The sequence below is a fragment of the Rousettus aegyptiacus genome, unplaced genomic scaffold, assembly GCF_014176215.1.
Source record: "Rousettus aegyptiacus isolate mRouAeg1 unplaced genomic scaffold, mRouAeg1.p scaffold_m13_p_1, whole genome shotgun sequence".
Classification (NCBI taxonomy): Eukaryota; Metazoa; Chordata; class Mammalia; order Chiroptera; family Pteropodidae; genus Rousettus; species Rousettus aegyptiacus.
In genome coordinates, this window is record NW_023416284.1 from 164,102,574 (window position 1) to 164,128,243 (window position 25,670).

At 34.6% G+C, this 25,670-nt stretch overlaps 1 protein-coding gene across 5 annotated transcripts in view; it reads right to left on the bottom strand.

Annotated features, from left to right (window-relative positions):
* Positions 1-15,626, bottom strand: part of BCLAF1 (BCL2 associated transcription factor 1) — a 28,956-nt gene extending 13,330 nt beyond the window's left edge. For 3 of the 5 annotated variants that reach the window (XR_001599521.2, XM_016165852.2, XM_016165850.2), the window contains exons 1-8: positions 15,486-15,626; positions 9,427-9,533; positions 7,590-7,703; positions 5,786-6,694; positions 3,950-4,615; positions 3,635-3,804; positions 1,228-1,333; positions 72-156 (exon numbers count right to left, since the gene is read on the bottom strand). Coding sequence is in view for 4 of the 5 variants with exons in the window: in XM_016165852.2 (XP_016021338.2) it covers positions 72-156; positions 1,228-1,333; positions 3,635-3,804; positions 3,950-4,615; positions 5,786-6,694; positions 7,590-7,693 (2,040 nt within the window). In the remaining variant the exon portion in view is untranslated. The remainder of the gene's footprint in view (positions 1-71; positions 157-1,227; positions 1,334-3,634; positions 3,805-3,949; positions 4,616-5,785; positions 6,695-7,589; positions 7,704-9,426; positions 9,534-15,485) is intronic. The other 2 variants (XM_036221962.1, XM_036221961.1) reach the window with 1 other exon arrangement.
* Positions 15,627-25,670: the final 10,044 nt, after the last annotated feature.

Sequence of the window (25,670 nt, forward strand, 5' to 3'; positions counted from 1 at the left end):
AAACCATGCTTTGTACAGTATTATTAACTGAGCTAAACTTAACGTAAAAAAATTGTTCATTCAAAACATACCTTTTGATTTTCTTCTTTAAAAACTCTCTCTTCCCCTGCTAAACGGGTATGCTTTCTCAGGGCACTTGGAGAGATGTCAATTCTCCTTAATGTAAAAAAAGACTATTTGTAGTCACATTTACTTAATGATTCCAAAAAATCTTCAGAGTTGTCCATTTTTGTAATAGAAATACTAGACAGTTATTTCTCCCCCAATCAATTAATTTAGCATAGTAAGATTATTAATCTAATTACTAATAGGCAACTAAAAAATAATTTTCATTAAAAATGAATTGAAATTCTTTTACCAAATTTTACATATAAATGAAGCCTGACCTTTTAAATCATCAAACTTATTTCAATAACTGAAAAAGAAAAAACCTGTTTTAAATTGAGTATTATCATTTTAAGTGTTAATCATTATACATTAACAGCCTCAATGAAAACACAAAGGGGATTACTCATTCCTAAGTGTCTCCAATATTTTTAAATATTCAGTAGATCTTCAGTTTTATTCTGTGCCTTTCCTTGCCACTTTAAGCTAGTGTCACTTCCAAGTTCCCAGTGCTTCTTCAGTAGTCACCACCAACACCACACCTACCATGTAATAAGCATTTAGATAATTTATAACCGGTAATACAAAATCACTACCCCCCTGCAAAAACAGGCAGTGTTATATTTATTTTGTAGATGAAGAAAAAAATTAACAATCAGAGATTAAATAACTTATTCATCACAATGCAATGAAGTGAAAAGAGCCAAAATTTAAACATCCTTGTCTGACTTCAAGGTTCATGGTCTTTTCACGAAAAACAGTTCTACCTCTCCCCAAACATTTTTTTATTTTACGAACCTACTGGAAGTAAGTTAAATTCAGAGGTTACTCTCGTCATCCCACCCCCTCCCAAAAAACAAACATAATTACTGAATTCCACACTGCGAAAAGATGAGTATTTTTAATCCTAACAATCAGTTTAAACCAAATTAACTGAAAATTAAGAATAATAAATTACAAAATGTTTAAGACTGGAAATATATCTATGCAAGGTAGAAATCAGGAATAAAACCAAAGTTTGTTTGTATCATGATAGCATACACAGTTCCAATATAGTCTTGTTTAAACAGCATCTTCCTATCAAAACAGCATTTTTATATGCCCATTCGATAGTGTACATACCTGTGTATCTCAGGGCTCTTTTGCCGGGCACTATGTTCTTCAGTAGCTTTCTGATACGAAGTGAACCTCTCGTTTAGGGTCACTGCAGCTGATTTGAAGTATTGCTCTGTTGATTTAGGAGAAATACTGCCCAATTAGTTTTCTTTACTTTAAGAGGGGTTTTCATTTGTGACAGAAGGGCATGTAGCAGGTGAAAAGAAAATAAAAATAATCAAAAAACCTAGCAGAAGAGAATTAAGTGTTACAAAGAGCTCCTATCCTGTCCCTTTTTTAAATTCTTGTACCTCAACAGATAACTGATACAAAGTTCCTCATAGGTCCCTGTCAATACTACATATAATCCAACGATAAATAGATTAAATTTAGAGTCTCTAATTCCATTTCAAAGATGCACTACTTCCTCAAAGAAAACAAAAACAGTAATATGTGAATATCCGTATACCTTGCCAATATGAACTAACAGTTACTTCAAGTAATCATTTGCAGAAAACAAATACTAAAATAGCTACACAGCTGGTTCTGGTAAACTAATAAAATTAATATATCAAGTACTATACTGACAACAAAAATTGGAATTAAGAAAAAACTGAACTACTGTAATTGAAAAAATATTTTTTCAATTAACATTCACTGATGACTCCAAAAATCTGGCATCTTGGCAAACTGGACAGCACATTTGCTATTACTGCCTTGTCTTTTAACAATTTTAAAATTAGTAATATTGATAATGATTAATTTTTAAACCAGGTCAAGATATGCTGTAATGTAAAATAGAAAAACCTATAAAGTCATCGAAATGTTACATTATGAAGCAAGCTATCTGCTTAACAGGTCAACATACATCTGTGTCAACTTACCGCCCAATATCCAGCACATGTCTCATAACCAATCATTAAAACTTGAAACGGCCACTACAAGGGTAGTGCCTCAATCATAATTCCATGAAACCCAGGAATTTGAGCTAGCAACTCAGTTTTTATGCCATTTTTGCCAGGAAGACAGAAGATTCAACTTTGCCTGTATCTTTCAACAGCTATTTTACTTTGAAACATGGATTTTGCCATTTCAAAACATACTCCAGGACCTAGTTACAATGAAAAAGAAAACATCACTGGGCATTTTCAGCTCTAAATTAAGTAAGAGCTGTTCAGATCGGTTGCACAATACCAATAATGAAACATAACTACAGTTCTTTAAAAAAAAAAAAAAAAAAAAGAAAATGAAAAAGAAAAAATTTTATCAAAACCTGATCTCAAAATTCAACAATAAATTTTAAAATGTGGAGACAGGTCAAAAAAAGATGAAAAAAAATGTTAATGTTTCATATTTATGTACCACAGTAATATGGTCATAAACTGGTTCACAAACCTAGGTAGTGCCAAATAACAAAACTTTTTTGTTACCATGTTTAAATAATTACAGTCAAAAAAGATATTCAATAACTATTCACTGGTTTGAAATATCAAGTGCATAAGAACTGCTAATGACACATTTCAGCTATTATGAGTTGTTCTCATGTCAAATGACAAACTTTAACGGCTTTTAAAGACGAACAGCCATGGAGATTCCTGGGTAAGAACCTATTTCATAGTAAGCTGCCTTTTTAAACACGCACACAAAAGTAACAAAAACAAAACTTAACCCAATTGCCCAAAGAGTCATACCCTAACCCTTTGAAAATAATAGTAACTTTGAAATTAGAATTACATACTGATAAAAACTAAACACCATTACTTTAGTTGAAATGAATGCCCTTATCATCTTTAGGACCTAAGGAAATTTCATCATTATTATCCTAACTAGTGACTAGTCATATAATCACTACTAACCTAATATACTTTAAATATCTTGAACTTTTCTCTTTAAAAACTGTTTTAATTTTTTCTGGTTTATTTATCACGTAGAAATGCTAAAGGTTGTAACACTGTAAATGTGTAAATTAAGTAACACAAAAATAAAATAGGAAATTAATACTTTTTCCACCGGCTTCAGGTTTCTTTAAAAGTTGAAAAGAAATTCTTAATACACAATACTTAGATACTGCCGCTTCACTTTATTATAAATCTATGCCAAGAACAATTATCATAAATCATACAAATGCATGCAATTAAAGACAATCTGTAAGCATTCTGCATTTCAAATACAGCATAATGACACATTTCAAAAAGACTTTTAGCATTAAATAAATCTACATCATGTTTTACCATGATATATTTTAACTTTAACATTTTACTTTTTATTAACTATTTTCACGGTTCTTAATGCTAGCAAGACTCTTTCAAGAAACTCATTTTTCCAAATTCTTAATGGTATATACTTGCTAGCACTGGGGTACATTACTTATTAAGCATAGTTGTTCATTTCCTTTAATTTACAAGTGAAATTTAACTCACAATACTCAACATACCTTTAACATGATGAACCAAGGACACAATGTGTTGAATAAATGACTCTGAAGTGCTTTTGCTGGCCTGTGGCAACTTAATGTGGTCAAAGATGGACCGGAATTCTTGCTCTTTCTTGACAGAATGGACAAGTGTACTAGCAAGTAGCCTGTCTTTAGTCAAGGAAGCAGGTCTGGAACATATCAGTACAAACACATATAAACAAAATATACCACTGGTTTGAATATGAAAATGGGAAATATGTTCAGAAAACAAGATAATTAACTGGAATATTAACTAACCAACCACAGATTTACTGGGCATTAATGCGGAATTACCTGTTAGAATCATCAAGAGGAACGGGTGCCATTTTGAGTTTGACTTCAGGACGATGAGAATCACTGGCTATCATTTTGATCCTAAGTGGGCTCTCCTCTCTGAAAGTAGACTTTTCTCGTGCATCCAGATTCTTGTGTAGAGGGGGACTGTAATCAAAGAGGTCTTTGAGCTTTTCAGACTTTACCTGCTCAGGTGACTGAGTTTCTTTCTTTACTGTTATTCTCTCGGAATTTTTGTCATCTTCCTTGTGCTTATCTTTTGTAGTGCTAGGCCTTTCCACTACATATCCAGTCTCTTTAAGTTTATAATTTTTTTCTTCTCTAAATCCATCACTTTCTCTATTGCCTTTCAGTGAAACTTTGGACTTGTACTTGGGTCCTTCCTCCTCAGTATTCCGGTGAGATGTAGTGGCAAAATTTTTACCCTGATCTGCAAGGACTGATTTCCTGAACTGTCTATAATCCTCTGTCTCTTCTGTGTCATCCCCTTCTGAATCATTAAACTTTTGTTTTCCAGACTCTTTATCACTGAAGTAATCTAGAGCTTCCTGATCTTCCCATTCTCCCTCTGTCCTCCCTTTCTCTGATCCTTTCTCTTTTGGAGCCTCTTTATCCCTGGTATTACCCCTATCAAGCAGGAATACTCTAGACTCTTCATCTGTGAACCTGTGAATAAGCAAAGAAGAGGATGGTAACTTTGGATTGCATTCATCCTGAGTAACTTGCATACTTAAATGTGTTGCTCAATACTACAGGACCAGTAAGTAATAAGAGGGAAAAAAACCCTACTGAAGTCAGAGTCCACTTTTAAAAAATATCAAAGGCATTCATACAGCACTTATGTTGTTGATAAATAAATTTATGTATTAGACTTTCTAATGTTTTTAAAGTAAAGCATTCTTAAAAACTTGTTCTCTTTAGTCACAGACCACAAGTCAATACTAAAAAATCCAACTTTCCAGAGATTCTATAACATACAACACAGCTTAAGTTTAATTTTTGAAGCTAAGAACCATTAGTTAAATATACTTATCTTATAATTCTCCTTATGATTATATGCAAATTTTCAGACTATTTCATCTACTTATCCAAGAGTTCACAAAGTGGACTTTAATGTAGTTGACAATATTAATATTCTATCTAAATCACAAAATAAATTCACATATACTTTTTGGCAAGATTAAGTAGAAACACTGTACCAGTTCGACAAGAAAATTAACTCGTACAGAACTGTACCATAAATAGCATGCTTGTTCTATTTCCTCACTTTTAAGTCAATCACACTACATTATCAACCAGTTTTTAATTTTAGCAACACTTGAAGGCAGAATTTAAACAAAGTATCTGTTTAAAACATCACTAGAGTCAGTAAAAAACATCATTATCTCTTCTATGGTCAGGCTGATTTATTAAATATCGGTAGGTGAACCGTTTGTAATACCGCTCAACTAAGAACATAAATAAAACTGTGTTATTTAAGGAGGTCTCATTAAAATGGTGACAAGAACAAAATAAGCTTTCAATGCCCTAACACAAAAATTAGCCATTTGCTATATTGTATGCTACTAATTTCCCCTTGCATTCTTAATTCTGGACTGAAAATGGATAAAATTAAGAGGAATATAAATTAGTTTCTACTAAAACCCTTAATATCCAAAGCTAACGAGATATTAGTAAAAACAATTTGAAATTAACTTACAAAGAAGGAAATAAGTAAAAATAGCTAAATACACATCGCCATGTAATTTTGTCTTAAAAAGCCAAACCATTCAGAGAACAAAAGTATTAATATTATCTAATTATTATCATTATCTAATTCTTTACTTTGGTCCTTACCTTTTTAAGAATTTTCCTGTCTTTGCAGTTTCCTGATCTCCACCATCAGGATAAAATGAGGAACGTCCCCTAGCCTCATCTCTTGGAGCATTCTGTGGTGTGATTGTCTTTGCAGGGCTTCTTCGTGAAGGGATGTGATGAATTGGACTATTCTGAGAAGGACTATATCGACTAGATCCATTTCCAACAGAACCAGACCCAGACCTTTCAGGACTATGCTGAATGGAATGTGAATGCTGGGAGGGGGTGTTTTTTGCAGAGTGGACTGTACTGAGCATAGGAGCTTCAGAACAAGATGAACTCTGACTCGGTGGTGTAGCAATCGGTGAAGGACTATGGGGTGATCTGGGACTATTATCATAAGCTGAAAGGCCAGGCCAAATATCACCAGATGTAGCTGACTTATTAAACTCATCAATAGATTCAGATGGGTCATGTTCAAATGTATCTTTTGGTTCCTCCTGTGATTTATTTTTCAAAGGACTCTCTTCTTGGGGTTCCCCTTCCGATTTTTTGGCTTGTTTTTCCTGAGACCCTCGTCTTTTAGAGACAGGAGATTTGCTATATGGGGATGAAGAACGAGAAGAGGATGACCGTGGAGACCTAGAGGATCTATATGACCGGCGAGATCTGCTTCGGGATCTTTGAGAAGAAACGGATCTTCTTTTTGGACTCCTGGAACGTGAACGACCTCGTCTAGGACTCCTAGAGTGTCTTCTATTCCAGACAGGTCTATAGCCACCTCGATGATATCTACCTCCTCCACCTTGATAATACCCTCTACCCCTTCCTCTGTACCCATAAGGTCGTCTCATTCCTCTATTATTTCTGTAATCTCGCCGATAATCTCTAGAATAAATACGATCTCTACTACGAGATCTTGAATACGTCCTGGAACGAGACCTAGAACTAAAAATGAAATAAATATCAATGCAATAAAAATAAATTATTCCATCCTACCATCCTAAAATACTTCTGGTTGAACGTAATTTGTAAATCAACTGTCAAAGTTGAAAATGTACATTTAAAAAGAACTCTCATGTATACCAAAGTAAAGTTTACTGTTTTCAATGAATAAAGTCCCATTTCTAAGGTAAATATTGACAGAATAAATTAAAGGCCTTATGAATTAAGGCACGGAAAACAAAACAAACATATCCAACAAGACATACTAACAAATTATAGTACATTTATAAAAGCACTTTAAGTGATAGTGTAAAAGAATTTTCAATGGCACAGAATACTCATCTGTGAAATATCATTGACCAAATGCATACATAATACAGTTAGGCTTAGAAAAATAATGCAGAAAAAAATCATAAACTAGCATTAATTCTTAACCAGATTATGGTCACTTCTACTTTCTATGCTATTACTACTTGGAAAAAAAAGTTTAAAAAAGTTAATCATTTTTAACAAAAGAAACTTATGGAGACCTTACAGTCAAATAATAAGAAATTAAGAAATAATATACAAAAGTTGTATACTGCCAAATAATTCTTACCTTATCCAATTCCTTTCTTAACATTATAAATATGAGAAATCTACCATGTGTACAGGTTAGTAAGAATCTGAGCTCTAGAGTCAGACTAGCTTGATTCTAATCTAAGCTCTGCCATTTATTTAGCTACAACTTGAACAATTCTCAACTTCTCCAACTCTAAAATATGAATAACAATAGATCCATTGGACAAGGTTCAAGAATGTTAATGAATTTAGCACTGTGTAGTATATAGTAAGCACTCTATAAATACTAGTTGATATAATTGCCATTATTAAAATAATTAAAAACAAAATAATTCACCTGTATCTCTTCTTTCTAGAGTGTGACCTTGACCTTGATCGAGAACTAGACTGTGATCTAGACTTTGATCTTGAAGAATGTGATCTAGAATTGGAACGACCCATTTCTTTTCTCCTAATCAAATGAAAGAGCAAAAAAGGTTAAAATCACAATACAATTAAAAAATTTTCACATTGTTAATTTATTTTCATATAAATTGAATTTTCCAAGACATAAGTTTCTCAAAGGATGTTACTCATCATCATTCTCTACAAAAGAGTACTAAGTCGGTCAATTATTCCTAACTAAAACTGTATTTTCACCTGTATGAAACATATTGCATATATTAAAGACACAGCAAGATTTCTATGGACTGCCCCACCTATCTATGTGTCTCAATCCAAAAAGGCAGCAGCTGCAGAAGCCAGAAAGAACAATATCAGACTGTAGCAGTATGTTAGATGTTATTCCATGCCCAATACAAATGCCTACCTCTCCTGTGAAAAAAATAAATAATATCAGAGCATTACAGATAAGGAATAAAGAAACAAAGAAAACACATATGGCATAAGACTGAAGAAAAATAAACCTACCATACTGTCATCACAAATGCTTTATGGCCATGAAATAGGACTAAATTGACCACTCCACATATACAATACTGCCTGGAATGGTGGACAGTCTCCTAGTAGAATAAAAGTCACTAACAGCAGGAGTCAAGGCTCTGCTCTCAATAGTCCCGACTGCAGAATAAAAATGGACTTAAGTGACAATGCCTAATCCACCCTGTAGCTTTCTGGGAAGAAGATAAAAAAAAGGATAAAAGATAAACTGGAGAGATTTCTGCAAGAAAGAGATATTGGAGCTACAAGAAAGAGAGAATTGGGCACCAGCATTCTAACTTTTCTAAACACTAAGGTAATAATTAGACCTCATTGAGTACAGAAATCAGTAACAGTACTAACTCATAAGATCTACTCTTCACAAAAATTTTACATTTATATACATATATATAAATCTCCCAAGTTTATTTCTGCTATAGTTATTTCCAAATTTCCATTAGCTTATTACTCAAAATTAGTAATTGTTTCTATAAAAATGATTCACTAAACTTCTAATAGCCGGAAATTGCCATATATTTAAACCACGTCACAACCAAATATTTTTGAATGTACTTAATTTTACCTACTTTGACTCTGCTCAGTATTATGAAATAGTCTTTACAAGTACTAAGATGAAATGAATTATAGAAGAGGTAATGAAAATGTCTGCCTACACTCTCACAAAAAATATAAATGACACATTCTAGTGGTTTCAGATAAACATTTATTTCAAAATAAAATAATTATCCTCAAATAGATAAATATCAGCTTTGTCTTCTCTCACTCTTAATTCCAAGTAAGAACTACATAAAGACAGTATGTTCCTCAGAGTTGTAGAGAGGACTACAACACATGTAATACACTTACTACAAGGTTCAGCACATAGTAAGCAATCTTTATTTACCTTAACACCAATGTAAGGGAGGAAAAGGGAAGTTATGGAACTCCTCTTCTAAGCATAAGAAAAGATAAAGTCAAGCAAACAGTATTACTGTCTTGTTTTATTTTAAATTGCTTTGTGTGCTGTCTTTAAATAGATGTGTTTATAGAAGTGGAAGCAGACACAACATAGAAGCAAGAGAGATAGTCTGTTTCCTAAAACTTTTAAAATCTGACTTCATACAAGCCACCAAAACAAAAATAAAAAAAGCTTCAGACCACATCACTTTAAATCATTTAGTCTGAATCATGAGTTTAGTAGTCACATTTTCTCAAATAAGCCAACAATGAAAACTAGAAAAATGAATGTTACTTACCTTGGGTTTTGTGTGCGATCAAGCAGTCAAGTGAAGTCTTTTTTCAGATAATGTAAAATTCTTTCTGGAGAGAATGTTCTGAGATATTAAACTCTAAATTCAAATTCCTGGCAAAAATAAAAAATAAGTTCGATTTACGATAAATTAAAATTCCCGCTGTTTACAATGCCTCACACTTAGCACTGCAATAAACTCTTAATAAAAGCACTAATGATTTCAGGCAAGGGGAAACTGATTAAGAAATAAACTTTTAACCATAAAAGCTTAAAGAACTTAATTGTTTTGTTTTAAAGGTAATGCAATTCAGAATGCAACAGTGCATCATGAAACTGAGAGCACTTTTACTTTTTAATTTAAATATTTGAATTCTAATTTTAGCAACATGAGCTTTAAAAAAGATAAGCTATGCTGTCATCCTCTCAGAAAATTCCAAAGTGGCTAACAAAATGCCATCTAGGTATATTAAAACATGTCATACATCTCTGGTTAGTATTCATAATACTATAATTTATAAGCCATCTACAATATGATTTTAATGCTTTGCTATTATTATCTCTTGGCCACTTCCTTCCATACTATTGATTCATCTGAAACTGATTTTTTACAATTCGTACAAAAGTTATCACAGTAACTCTAAGCTTTGTGCCTAAAAGCATTTTTGATATATGTACAGTAGTCATTCCAATAAAAGAAGTCAGTAAATTAAATATCTATTGGAAGCCAATACTCTTTTTAATGTACTATTATTCAAATAAATTTAAATTTTGCACAAAATATTAAGCAATTATCAATACTAAAAAGGTTGGCCTTGTGAATAATATTCAGATTATCGATTATGTGCAAAGGGTAGTCAGAAAACATTAAGAAAGCAAATACTAAAGACTACAAGATTGATTCATGCCTACACTCAAGGAATTCATAAACTGGCCTAAATGAAAAAAAAAATACACATTAATATGAAAATCTGTTAATCTTACCAAGTAAGTGATCCAATTATATAATGTAATTAAAACTAGAAATACAAAGTAGAAGAAATTACAAGATCGAACTGGTAAATCAAGAACAATGTCCCCTAAATACCAACAGCCCTGCCAGGGGAGATTAAGAGAGTTGAGGTTCAATCTAGAAAAAGAGGAATAGGAACCTAGTAAATAAGTGAAATGTACTAAAATAAAAAGCAGCAAAAACAAAGGCCATGGATCAGAAACAAAGGATTTCTAAAGTGCATGCATGTTTATGGTTTTAAAAATATCAAATCCCACAGGTGGGCAAAGAAAAACGTATCTTCTAAATTGGTTGTGTTGTTAAGGAACTTTATTCTGACCTAGAAGTCCAATATTACCAACACACTGCTGGAAATGATACAAGGTTCATTTTAACTAACATTTCCCCTAAACAAGTCTAAAAGGCTAATTTTAATTTCTATATATCCAGACAAGAACCAACTGCCAAATCTCTCTTTACTCCAAGTCATGATTTTTTTTGAAGTTCCAAGAAAATAAACACTAGAAATAGCAACATAAAAGGGAATGTAGGCTGTTAAGACTAGTAGATATTCTTGTTCACAATCTATAAATATATTCGGTATCCATACTAAGAACTCAATGATAATATGTAAAATAACGCACAATATAGTTAATATATGTACATATTTAATATAAAATATAAGTATTTAACATTTTATATTAATATCTAATAGTCAGCACAAAGACTATAATCAACTCAGCTAATATTTTAAATGAAAGTCTACATACGAAGCACTGTGCTAGTTATTATGGAGACATGACTATGTAAGAGATCCCTGCCCTCCATAAACCAACTAGTGAAGAAAAGAAATAAATCATATCAAACTAAATATCTATATACCAACCATGTGCCAAGAACTGTGTTATATGACTTTAAATAAAATCACCTTATTTAATCCTCATAATCTCACCAGCTACATATACATACAAATGACAAGAAAGCGAAGCTTTCAGAATTCTTTTGAATTTACAAGGTACCTAGTACATGCCAGGCACTATTATTCTAGTGCTAGAAATACAGTATTTTAAGTGAGACATTAAATTCAAGGGAGCTGAAGAGAAAAAACAAGAAACACAAAAGGATGTATTAAGAACAGGTAAAAAGGAGGACTACTAAAGTGGGTCCTTTGGCCCTCTTGAGGTTAACATTTAAACTAAAGACAAGGAACACTGCAAAGATCCATGGAAAGAATAGCATTCTAGGCAAAGTACACAAATTTAGCAAACTTAGAACAGAAAGACCAATAAGAAAGTTAAGGCACTATGTGCTCAAGGAGAGGGTATGAGATCAGGTAGAAGACACAGAAATAAACCAGATCAAATAGCACCTATTAAGTAGGCCAGAGTAAGGAGTCTAGATTTTATTCTAACTGTAAAGAGAAGGTACTGGAAGATTTAATGAGGGTGGTCTCACCATCTAATCTACATTTCTAAATGGCTGCTGTGTACAGGACAGACAATATGGAGAGAAGAGAGACAAATTAGAAGGCTAAAGTTCAATATAATGGTTTGCTTAGATAAGATTATGGTAATAAAGATGAGAAATAAAAAGGCAAATCCAGAATCTGGTTTGCAAGTACAGTCAAAGGTCCTGACTCATAGGTTTTTGGTGGTATGGTGCACGGTGTGAGAAAAAAAGAAAAATCAATGATGCCCCTTAATTTTAAGTTTTGGGCTCAAGTATCCAGGATAAGTGCAATTTCAGGGGAGAAAACAAGACATTTAGTCTGCCCTTGGTCAGAGTATAAATGGTTAATCCAGAATTCAATCATCCCCTGATCCCAACTCTTGTGCTCTCTCCAATACCCTAGGAGGTGCCTGATGTTGCCATAACCCACATATGGAATTCGAAATACCAAATCAATCTTCCCTTTATTAGAACCAAAATCACTTACTAAAAGACTGTAAAAAGAGATGTAAGAGATAAGGAATAAATTGCTTCACCCACCTTTATCCAATGGATTAACCAACCAATGAGGAGCACAGAATAAATCAGCCTTTATTTACTTTTAAAAATAAAGTTCTTACGCATCTTTTAAAAACCTATATTTTATGGACTAATACATAATCACCATGTAGAACACAAGCAATTAAGAGAGAGAAGACAACTGGACTTAAGCAAATTCTAAAGAAGGCCCCCAAAATGGATTCTTTAAGGTACCCTATCAAGCATACTTGAGCCAAGTCTTCTCATTTTAGAAAATTCTCATCTAACAAATCCAGATTTTGTAAACAAATTGATTGCTATTCACACCTTTAAAAATCCTGAAAATAAAATCTCATGACTATTACTCTAATAGATTTAAGTTCAAATCTTGCCTTGACCATTATTAGCTGGCAAACACTGGAGAAGTTACGTTAATCTCTTTTGGTTTCAATTTCCACAAGTATAAAATAAGGCTACTAATGGTACTTATAAGGTTAAGTGAACTCAATTAATAATGTAAATAGCTTAACGTTGGCACATGGTATGTATCCACTCAAACATTAGCTATCATTGATAAAGCTGTTCTGTGGCAGTCTTTCCTGCAGGCTATCAATTCTGCTTCAAATAATACTTGTTTTAAGGTTACTCGAGTACTTTTGATATAGCATTTATCACAATTACAGTCTTTCAAAAAATGCTTAAGTGGAATTTCACTTTAAAACTCTTGCTTAAAAAAGCAAATTTGACTAAATAAAATTAGTAAGTGCTGATAATTATTAAATCTAGATAACATGAGTTCACTATTCTCTCTACTATCAAGCTTAAAATTTTCCATAACTGAAAGCTTTTTAAAAGATAAGTTAGTCATAAATTTTTGGTTCTTCGTCCAGCTTGCTACCCTGCTTTAAAAAAAAAAAAAAAAGGGCACAGAACTGAGAAAAAGAATACTTGATTCTAGACTAAGTTGTGGCATTCCCTAATTTACGTGGCCGTCAACAAGTGTTTTATCTTTTTGGCCTCCACCCAGTAAATGGATTAAATATAATTAAAGTGTTTGAAAATTTGAAAACTCCCAAATGTTACATAAATGTAGGCTAAAATTATCATTACCTTAATGTCTATAGATTGGGTTTCATTTTGAGTCCCGGGGATTGTCAAATAAAATATTAAATGCTTAAGGCTCTCAGGTCATACTGATGACCATTTTTTAGAAGCTGGATGTGAAAAATAAACAAATTCATAACCTAAACATTTAACACTACCCAGAGACATATTCGACTTTATTTTATTCTCTTATCTACTTTCTTTATTAATAAGTCGCTGCAAATTAAACAGCGGAATTCAGAATGTCCAATTAATAATTTTGAATTTTTTCTGGAATCTCCAATCCAAAACTCTAGGTAGAAATGAAGATTCTATATCTACAAGTCTATTCATCATACAGCTAGCTGGCCACGTAAGTCAGTCAATAAATTCAACTAGAATTGAGCGTACCGACTGAAAAATTACTACATGTCTGTCTCCAAGTCCTAAAATACTTATTAGTCTTCCAAATCAAGAATCACCTCTTGCTAAATCTCCTTTGCCACCATTTTAATTATCTGATTTAAGAGGAATTTCAGTGTTTACCACAACCTAACAGTGAAAGCATGCTATCCTTAAAACAAGATGCTACAAACCATCAGTAGACTTTATGTTGTTCACTGTGAGTTATTTTATACACACAATCCTTCCCGTCAAATTATTTATCCTGAATTGGCTAGGATCACATAAAAACTTAAATAAACTTGCAGCATTTTTCCTATGTAATGGTTCTTCATTGTCTAAACAGTAGCCCAACCATTCCAGCTAGATTTCAATTGAATGAGAACTCACATGAGGAATATAGAATTTGTTTTGCTTTTTAATTCTAAAAAAATTTAAAAGGCGATACAACAAAAGGATATGTCTTAATCTTAATCTCTTTACATCAAATTTGGTGATATTTGCCAACTTTGGTCTTAATTTTTTCAATTCTAAAACGCTTTTTAAAAAGTTTGATGTATAAAAATAGTTGTCAGTACTGCTACTTGATTTTGATTAGATATATCTTAAAAGTAAATAAAGCCAACTTATGGATTCAAAACGAGGGCAAAGTCCGTAACCTCAACTCACCACTCCCACCCACCAACTACCAATCATGGCTGCAACATTTCAGACACTATATGATGCGCTGGATCACTTGCTAAACAGGACGTGGATTCAGCTGTACTACTTACTGAAGAACTGCCTTTCGGCCCGGGATTAGTAGGTCCACTATTAGATCTACCAGCTAAGGCCCGCTTCCTATGCCAAGAAACGGTAACTAGGCACCAACTCCTACAGTCAATAGTGCATATTCCTCCAAAATACAGGGGATTGCCAAGGGGACCCGAAAAGATTAACCCCGGAGAAAATTGTCCTGCAATACCAAGGGCCCGAAGCGGATGAGGGGTTCAGTTACGACGGACGACAGAATAGATACTACCACTGAGAACAAACAGGGGGTGTAAACCGACAGGAAGCGTGAAGCCGAGGAAAAGGAGTTTAAAGACGACGGGAAAAGGGGTCAACCTACCTAGAGCACTTTGCTGCAGGTCATAGGTATATTACCAAAGCCCTAAAGACGGGGAAGAAAGGTGGCGACGCCAGCCAATGAGAGAAGAACCGAAGTTGCACCTCTCGCGGCCTCGCGAGCCGTAGGCGGGGAACGGAGAAAGGAGGGAGCGCGCGTGCGCAACTGCGAGCACCCCAGTCGGGAGCGCGCAGGGGTCTGGGCCGAGAAAATGGGGGAAGGGTTGAAGACGGAGATGTGCGCACGCGCGCGGGACGGCCTCGAGGTCTCCGGGTCTCAAGCCAGGTTCGCAGTCGCGCGCGCGCGTACCGTTCTCGCTGCTCACCCCACCCCCTCCACCTTTTCGGCTCGTAGTGCCTCGAAAAAGAGAGAAGCTGACGGAGAAGCGCATGAATAACACAACTCCTGAGTTCTGTCGCCGACAACCCGCCACCAACCACAAAAGACTCAACAATATTCATTCGTCCTTGGTATTCACTACCCTTAAGTGATAGGAATGCAGCGCAAGGCCTACCTGACACGCCGAAACACGGTTCCCGGGACTTATGTTCGTTGTAACTACACAGCGGCCATTTCCCGACTCAAGATCGAGAGGAAAACCATAGAGGTATCTTCGACGCGCTAGCTCGTTTCCGTCACTTCCGATTTGGGGCGTGGCCTCTGGTGCCGCTAAATGTCTGGGCAAGCCCCGCCCACCCTTCCGCCCTAAACCGGCTCCCTGGCCGCTGTTAAGCTGTTGCCTGAGGCTTTCTGGGAAGTCGCGTGGCTGCTCTCGCGCGAAAATCTGGCAGCTCCGCCCTCGGGTCTTTAGCGGCCTCTTCGGCCAGGACGGGGTAGCAGTGGGCGGAGAATTTTGGTAGGCCGTGAGGGATTTGCTGGCGGCTCTGCATGGCTTTGAGTGGACCCCATGAACCCATCTGTTGCCTACAATTTTTACTCCTCTGGTCCATTCTTTCTGTGGCGCCGACTCAAACCAAACCAGAAACAAAAAGTCTCACACCGAGGAAAAGACTGGGAGAAAAGAGACGTCTCCTTACTCCAGGAAGCCCCGAGTTTCTTCTTGGATGCGTAACTGGAAACTAGGAAGTGCCTCTTAAGCTTGATATAAAATGTGCCAAACGCATTTCGACAGTAGAAAAATGGCCACGATCTCAGCCCCTTTTCTGAGTGGCGTCGGCCCAATTGTGCTACCCTAACGGAGCTCAGCCGCGGTACTCCCAAGCGGCTTAGGCTGTCTTCGCGGTTTCCGTAGGATGCTTCTTTACTCGAGACGTTGTTGAAGCTTTACCGCTTAGGCACCTTGGAACACGCATATGCATAAAAATTTAGCAGCGTACAGTCATTTGTGCAGGCTGAAAAACATACCACCATAGCTTGGTATGCCAAAAATATAAGATAAATGGACAAGCAACGTTCGAATTAGATTTTCAAATAAGAGTCATTGCACATTTTCTATTACTACTACTCTGAGCTGCACTTTTTTCCGTAAGGCCTATAACTTTGAGGTTTAGGGACGTAAACTACCTTAAGGGATTTTAAAGTTGTAATTAGCAACCAGCCTTCTGTCAGTTAAATTCAGTATCTGGCCCTAGTTGTGAATTTAATACTGTTTATGGCACTCGCTCTTCACAATTCAACAGCTCACCTGGAAAAATAACCTCATTTTCATAGGGTGAATTCTAGGTTTTCTATTATTTTACAGGCCACCTCACCCCCCCCCCACCACCACCACCAGAATGTGGAAGCAGTTATCTTTAGCCTTTGTGGAGCACTAACTCACAGACTTTTAGTAGGTGCTCAGTAAATATTTGTTGAACTGATGAATTATATTAAAAGAAAAAACATCCTTGATGGCTCAGTACAACTCTACTATTCTGCATGTATTTGGAGGGCAGGGGCATCCCTTAGGGTTAACAGCCCTTGCCCATTTTTTCAAAATACACCAAAATCTGACTGGAGACATTATCGTAAGCCTTTCTCTGCAGTTCTGCAAATGAATTGAAAATAAAGCCCCCTTTCTGAGGCAATATAACTGTGTTTTTAAATAATCTGAGCTAGTAACAATGAAGGAGACACATTAGAACAAATCCTTGAATAAATGAAAGAGCCTTCTAGACTTCCTGAACTAGGTCCATGTGATATATGCTACTTGATTTAACAACTTCTGAAATTGGAGGTTCTTGACTAAATCATGTTTTATTCACATTCGATGACCTTTAACAAAATTAGTTTACGAATTTATTAAATGTAAAACATTTCAGTATTCCATTTGTGTGCATTTATCTTAAGGTCGGTCAATTGTTTATGTTTCTTCTTGAGATAATTTTCTATTTCGTTAACTGACTCATGATTTTTCCTTTATGTTCGTTTCGATATTATTTGTATTTTCAACAGGAAACAAAAGTTCTGTTAAAAAGAATGGAGATGTAGTGGTGGAATTTTATTTGTGAAAGTAAAATAGAACTGAAACAAATATAATGATATCCAAGAAGTGGTGAATTCTGGAGAGAAAAGAGGCAATAACCCTCCAGATTTGAGGGGGGGGGGGATGTTAAAATTTCATTGCTTATTTTGAACTGAAAAGCCTCAAGTAGAGAAGGAGTCACCATTGATACTGACATGCCCCAATATTGGTTTTTCTCAAAATGTGATATATAATATCCACCTCACGAGAATAACCTGGGTTGCTTTTTTTAAAAGTAAATGGGTACACACACTTACTGAGTCTCACTCGCATTTACTGAGGCAGAATCTGTGGAGGGAGGCATACACATTCACTGCAGGTATTATGGGAGTACAAAGTGGAACATCTCACTGCTTCTCTGTGGGAACTCAAAATCTAGCAGAGATAAGGTGTAACTCCCATAACAAAGAGAACAAAAAGATAACTTCATAGGATCGAATGCCAATGGTGAAAGAGGGAAGGCCTAGCTTTTAAAAAATTAGTGGGATTTCACCACTTCTTCATTCATTCATTCAAAATATATACATGAAGTAGATGAAATGTACAGATACTGAGCCAGGTGCTTGGGTTGGAGTAGTGCGAAAGGCTAACACTGACACTGCTCTCAAGCAGGGTGTCACTTAGTGAGGGAGACAAAACACACATAACTAGACATAATACAAAGTCTGATAGTAATAAAGTGAAAGAATAAAAGAGGGAGGCTTACTCTAGAGAGGGTGCATCATAAGGAAAAGTTCTTATGAGTGGGAAGACCTAAAAGATAAGGAGAAAATAGGAGGACAAATATTCCAGGTAGAAAGATTGACTTGTGCAAAATTCCTGGAGCAGAAAAGACCTTGCGTTTCTCAAACAAAGAATAGTGAGTGTTGTCAATCAATTTTGACTAAGAACTGTAGGGTAAACAAGAGCTTTATTTGGGGATCTTTTTAGGAATTGCAAATCCAGGAGACACAGATTTGGGTAGAAACCCAAATGCATTCTGATAGGAAAAGAAAGGGTTAGGTTTATAAAGACAGGAAAAGTTGGGGGGAGGAGAGGGGACTTCCAAGGGGATTACATAAATTTCTTTGCAAGAGCTGTGATTGGTACTGGCAAGCTGACTTTGTATTTTTAATAGAGTTCGATGATGCAGAACTAGTTCTAGGAACTATAAGAGGATGTAGCCATTTGGTTTAGCTCAATTCAAAAGTTCAGTTTCACATGGAGGGGACTGTATTGGTTGAGCTTCCTGAAAGCCTCCTGGCTTTATTTTAAATCGTTCTCAATAATACCAATTCCATTTTGCTGATTTTCTTCCACATTTTCCCCTTCGATCAAGATATTTCCTTAGAAAGCATCAATGATCAACCATTAGGAGGTATCATTGGTCTGTTATTGAAAAGCTACATTGATACCTCATCACCAGGAAGGCTCATTCTGGGTATGTAATGGCCCAAGTAAGGAGGAGCAATTTCCTGACTGTAGAGTAGGTGAGCTTATGGCTGGCTCTATTTCAGCAACAAGGAGCCCTGTCGGAAGCAGAGCTAAGTCACATATTCCTCAGATCAAAAGTTTTTTGTAGATAATCTCACTCAGATTTATTCATTATAACATCACTAGGCATTGAGCTACCATTACTCTGGTAGTGGTAGTGGCTGTTGTTAGTTATTGTTTGATGCACCCAGTAAGACACCTAATTAAGGTAGTATACAGTATAATTACAAAAACCAATCCCAACTTATAAGTTAATGTTCTGCCTATTCAAAGATTTTTATATTTTGTTTCAGAACTTCAAGCTGTTGTATCACTTTATCTGATTCGTTGACATAGAAACAATATTCCTTTCCCAATAGGGCACAAGTACCATCTTGCTGGATGACTAACACATCTAGAATCCTATGATTTTGTAGTACTACCTCAGACTATCAGTCATTTCTTGTTCTTCAAGAGCAGTTATAGTGGCTTTCAATGTTTGTCCTATAAGACTAGAAAGATTTTTGATAGACTTTTAAAATTCATCTACTCCACACCAAGGAAAGAAAGCTCTGGTGAAGGCATGCCCAAAGACTCATTTATCTATTGTGAGGTTTTGGGTGGAGAGAGGACCAAAAAGATCATGCCTAAAATCCCAATTCAGTTTTGGTTATTTTGGTCAGCATTCATAGACAAAAGAGCCTAAAAGGGAATAATGGCAGAGGAAGGCCAGTCTTTCTAGTGACATTAGGTACTAACATAACAATACCACATCTGCCTTGCCATGGGTTTGACAAGGTGGTATATATATTTGGGTCTCGTATAAAAAGAATTACCTCACACCTTCAGGTGAGAGTATATAATTAGGCCCTTCAACCCAGACTTTGAGGGTAGTCTTAAGTCCTATTTCTGAGGCAGGGACTTCATGTCCTCCAAATGTTGGATAATCAAAATAGTCATCAACACCGAAGACATTAAAGTCATCATGTGATTTATCATAAGATTAAAAGACATCTGAGTTTCTGTATACTGGAGTCAAGATTGAAAGATTAGTATGGGTTTAATTGTTACAAGTTTTTGATCAGGAATTCCCTAAGAGATAAATTTTACTGGTTCTCCACCAAATACTTCAGACTTTTTAGTATTGGGGAGCAAAAGGACATCTGATTCCCAGGATTGAGTGGCATTATTTTCTGAATTTCCCCACAATAAAGAGACATTGTAAGAAGTAACTCTGTAATTGCTTTAAGGCCCATCGAGGTATAAACTTATAGTCATCTGAATCACACAAAAGTATAGTTACACATTGTTAAAATGACAAAACCCAAGATTCCACTTGAATAGTTTATATTGTCAAAACAGAGAGACAAGTTATCAGTAAGATCCTAGACTGTGTATTCCCTTGTGAATAATGGGACCTCATGGATGGATCTAGCTATAAGAAGATCATGTGTTTTATCGACAGTTTTTGAGTTTTGAGAATAAAGAAGGATTTTAAATCTAGCATTATGTCCAGGTAGGTTTTGTAAGCTTTCAGTGCTTAGGGGCCAAGTCACTAATTCTGGTTCCTCATGAGTATGGTTAGCTCAAGTTCGTATCCAGAAGATGCATATGTGCAGTTTTGTCTGCAAGAAACACTAAGTAAATGCATTAACTACACCTAGTTATCCTGAGCTTGGTAGGAATACTGAAACATACAAACACCTCAGACATCTACCAGCTACTTCAGATCATACCCATCTACTTCTCATGTTACAACTTTCCGTCTCATCTCACATTACCTTTTACCACGGTGCAATAACTCACAACTCACAACCCTCCTGACACCCACTTCCACAAGTAAATTTCAGGTATTTTTGAGATAAAATACTATATTTATTGTAGTATTTATGTATTTCTTAACCACTTAACAGGTGTAAATTTCTGCTATCATTTTTGTTAGGTTATTTTGTCCTCAATGGGTAACTAATGAAGTTTTAAGCATTATATCCCAACGCTAATTTTTCCATGAGCTCTGTGGTTTTTATTGTGCAGTTTTGCATAGTACAATGATATTTATGAACACATTGTAGTAGAACTGACAATAACGTTCACTATAGTCCCAATTTTAACGATAAGGAAATTGAAACATGAAGAGTCAGAGTATCTTGCCAAAAGTCACATGGCTGTTACGGAAGGAACTGAGATTTTATCAAAGATCCATCTAGTTCTAAAAATACTACTTTCTTTCCATAGTGGTATGTACCCACAGAAACACTTAAAATAGAGGTAATATTAGATTGACCTGAGCTCAAGTGTTGTTCCTATTATGTGCAACTCGGTTAATAGTGCCCATGTGTCATATTCTAGGTATAGATTCTAGCATGCATACATATATTATATATATTTATTTAGTTATCTGAATAGGTCTCTATTACCCACAGATAAAGACACATGTCCAAGTAGTGATTAAATAATCTTGCTAGATGAATTATACACAATATAATTCTACTTTGTATATTTTAAGTATTAACGTTTTCTTTTCTTTCAAATTCTCTTTTTCATTTATGTGATTAAGGCATGAGCAAAATTCTATCCATCTTTGAAAATAGTATAAGTTATGTAATCTTACACAGGGTCATAATAGTTTTACCTTGAATGTTATTTTGGCTGTCCTACAAGCATTGGAAAGACCCAAAAGTTTGACTCTCCATCCTGTAGCTATTTATAAAGAAAACAGCATTAGAATTTTTTCTTACAACAAACTAGTGAAAAATTATATAATGAAAATATACATGCTAATCATTCTGTAACAGATTTCAATGCAGCACAAAATTTTTTCTTTTTCTCATGAAAAGGATAAGGCTTTCTCTAACTACTATACCTTATTTCTAATAATTTTAAGTCTCATGTTCAGCATATATTTACTTGCCACAGAAACAAAATGTTATACTTTGTTCTATAAAAGAATTGTTTATAACATATTTCACCAAATCTAAAAAGCCGGCTATAAAATGCTCTATTATTTAGAACCAATAAGGAAAAAAAAATCTTGTTTTGTAATTGATGAACTATTATTAGTGTTCATCAGTTACTAGGTACATCTCAGTTTCAGAATCATTAAAAATGAACATCTTTTAAAAATAATGAAACATGTATGGTATTTGATTCTATCATAAAGTTAGTTTGATTTTTAGTGTTCATATAACTACAGCAATTATAGACAGAGTAGTCTCATAACAAATTTATCATGAGTTTACTTCAATTTAATATTTCTTTGATTTAGAACAAGTTTTTCATGTAAGTTACAATATAAAGAACCTTTTAATTAATTGATAATTCTTTAATATATTCTACTTAAAGAGGAAAATGAGTGAAAGAAGAGAGCCAAGGAGAAACTTCATGAACTATAGAAACAAAAGCCCCTAGTAAAACAGAGTAACCAGAAAGTTTTCTAACTCATTCTGTAGCTTAGAAATGTTTAAGAAGTAAACAACAATAAATTAAAAAGCTACAAAATTAAGAAAACTGACCTTATTAAAATGTAAAAGAGACTCCTAAGCCAAAGATACAACTGGGGAATTACTTTAAAATATTTGAATAAATAATGCTAATGGTTAGCTTTCATTTGCTTCTCTAGGAAAGTGAAAAGAGGTCAATTTAAATAGGAAATAGAATTCTTGGCATTAAAATTGGGGGATGAATGTGTGGAAATGGAGGTAAATGGAAATGATATCTATTAAATATCTACTATGTACCACACGTAGTGACTAATTTTATTCAATATTCACCAGTAATCCTCAGTGAAATGTAATTATCATCTTCGTTTTATTGATGAGGAAACATTTTTTCAGGATTAAAACATTTACCCACAGCTAATAAATCGAAGAGACAGGGATTTAACTCAAAGTTTAATCAAAACCTATGTTCTTTCTACTACTTTTGGTTAAGAATTTGCAGCATGAGAGTGGAAGATTATAAACTTATAAGCGCTTTTGGGGAGTATTTTGTGAATAATTATAAGAAGTCTAAATGGATGCCTTTCAAATTACTAGGCAAATTTAAGCTCTTGAAAACTACAGCTAATTGTACCTATGTTTGAGTAGTTTAGGAGAAAGATGAGTTGAATCCAAAAGGCCTGGATTTTTCCCTTGTTGTGAAGATCACATGCTCCCATATTGTTTTGCTTGAAAATTGCCTGCCTCTGTAAGTTAGGTCAGTATTTGTGCATTGTTAGATAGGGGCTTTCATTGTGTTTGTTTTACCCCTAGTTCTCTTCAACATCCAAAACCCCGATGTAAAACACTGGAGCAGTAGTGTGAGCTTGGCTCTTAAAAGGTAAAAGTTTCATGGCTGCTCAGCTACTAGCTTTTCAGGAAAACAATCACTAGACTTCAGAGCAAAAGTAATATGTTTAGGCTTGGTCCCAGTGAAAATTGCAATGAAATAAAATACAATGATGACAAAGCTTCTTTGAAAACTCTATGAAAACGAGGTTGTCTCTTATGTTTTCTGTTAGTTAATCCAAGTAAGGATTGCTTTTAAAAAATCTTAATAGAAAGTCTCATTTAAAAAACTATATGTATATTTGTATAGAATTAGATAAGAAGAATAGACCTCAAAATGATACTGTATTTTTATTTGGATGGCCACATTATATGTAATTTTTTAAACACTTTTTTCTTTGCTTTTCTATATTTTCTAAAATTTCTACAATGAGCATTACTTTTATAATACAAAAAAAAACTTTAAAAAATTTAGGCCATTTAATTTTATTTGAATTGTATAAGATGATCAGCAGCAAAGATGTTTGTATGGTTCTTATAAATCAGGTGTCAAAACTCTAATGAAGAAGAATAAAATATCCATTATTAAATCACATTCTTGATAAATCTAATTCCAAAGTACTGTTAGAGGGATATTTGCTCTCAGACAGAACCTTTGAGTTTGTTTTTATTTTTCTTCTTTTTTCCAGGCGTAGCCTCCAGCATTTTTTGTTTCATGAATCTTCTCTTAAGCAATGTAGGGGAGTACTGTAATTCAGTGAAGAAACAGTATCTGTTGAACTATTTGCTTCCATTTAGAAAGAACCTATATACTGAATTCCAACCAATCATGATAGATATGCCTAAAAATGGCTTGACCTTTTGCGAAACAATTATTTTCAAAATTCATTTTGTTATTTTCGGATCTTGCTAGTTAGGTTAAAAGTTATTACCATCATTTTCTAAAATTCAGTTTTAGAAAGGATTGTCAAATCATAGACCAGACTTTTTCTAGTGTTTATGCCATCATTTCTTTTTATGTCCATAACAAAAAAGAAGAAGAAGAAGAAGCTTAACCTTGTACTGTAACTAGGTTAATATTTGCCAACACAAACCCATTCAGTAGCTTGTCCTAGACATGTTCATTCTCTATCTCACATTCCAAGGAGATCGTTCTGGCAATGCATGTGAGATTATCCTTTGCCCTGACCACGGGATGCTCATTGTTTGAAAACAAATTTATTAACATGCTTAAATATCGTTCAGGAGCAAGAACCATACAAATATTTATCATTAATGGTCATTTACAGTTTATTCATAGGGATCCAGCTGGCAACCATCTGGTGCATAAAACCAAAAATTGAAGGGAAAAAAAAAAAAAGTTGCTGTTAAAATATAATTTAATCTCCGTATGTCTTTGATACATATTGTTCAGTTAATTAGCTGTTAGTGGAATAAGATGGATGCTCTATGATAGCAGGTACATATATATGAAATTTAACATAAAGGTAAGTTGAAATTTTATTCAAAGTGTATGTTGAAGGACAAAATGAAGAAAGTAGTAACTAAACAGTAATTAACCGACAAATGTACCAAGTAGTATAGGCTAGGCTGCAATAACAAATTAGACTCTACACTGTATAATGGCTCATGTGCAACAGAAGCTTTTCTCTGTTAACAGTTTAAGGTAATTGTATTATTAGGTTCATAAATATGTCCTCAAACAGTGATTCGAGACCTTGTGCTATCTTGTGGATATCCCATCTCATAGGATCCAAAGATAGGATTCCAACAACCCCCAGAAAACCCATGAATAGAATTCAGGGCTGTCAGTATATTCGTATAGAAAAAATTACATCACTGTTAACTTTGAACCAAATTGTATCATTTAATGTTAATTATGAATATAGGCACAAATAATAAAAGCATTAACAGTAACTGGTGACTTTGTAGCAAATAGAAATCACAGAATTTTATCATAGCTATGTTGCAGATTTTTCCAAGAATTATTTATTCTCAACATTCTTTCAAAATTACAGTAGTTATTAGGCCTGCCTCTTGATCTTATATTTTAATACTAAAAATTAAAACAAAACAGAAAAAAGCACAATGTGGTAGGCAGCCTTTAGGATGGTACCCAGTGATCTGAGCTTCTTGGTGTGCACACCTTTGAGGAATCCTCTTCTAATGAATAGAATATGGCAGGAGTGATTTTATATCATTTGTGAGATGAGGTTATAAAGGTTTGGTAGATTTGTACACTCTCTTAGAGCACTTGCTCTGGAGGAAGTAATGCTGCCAAGACATTAGGCAACTCTATGGAAAGGTCAATGTGATAAAGAACTAAAAAACCTGCCAACAGCCATCTGAACTTGGAAGTGGATCTTTCTCCAATTAAGGTTTCAGATGATTGTATCTCAAGATGTCACCTCTATTTTAGCCTTGTGAAAGGCTCTGAGCCAGAACCACCCAGCTAAGCTTCTCCTAAACCACAGAAACCATGTCATAATGCTAAGTTTGGGGGTAATTTGTTATATAG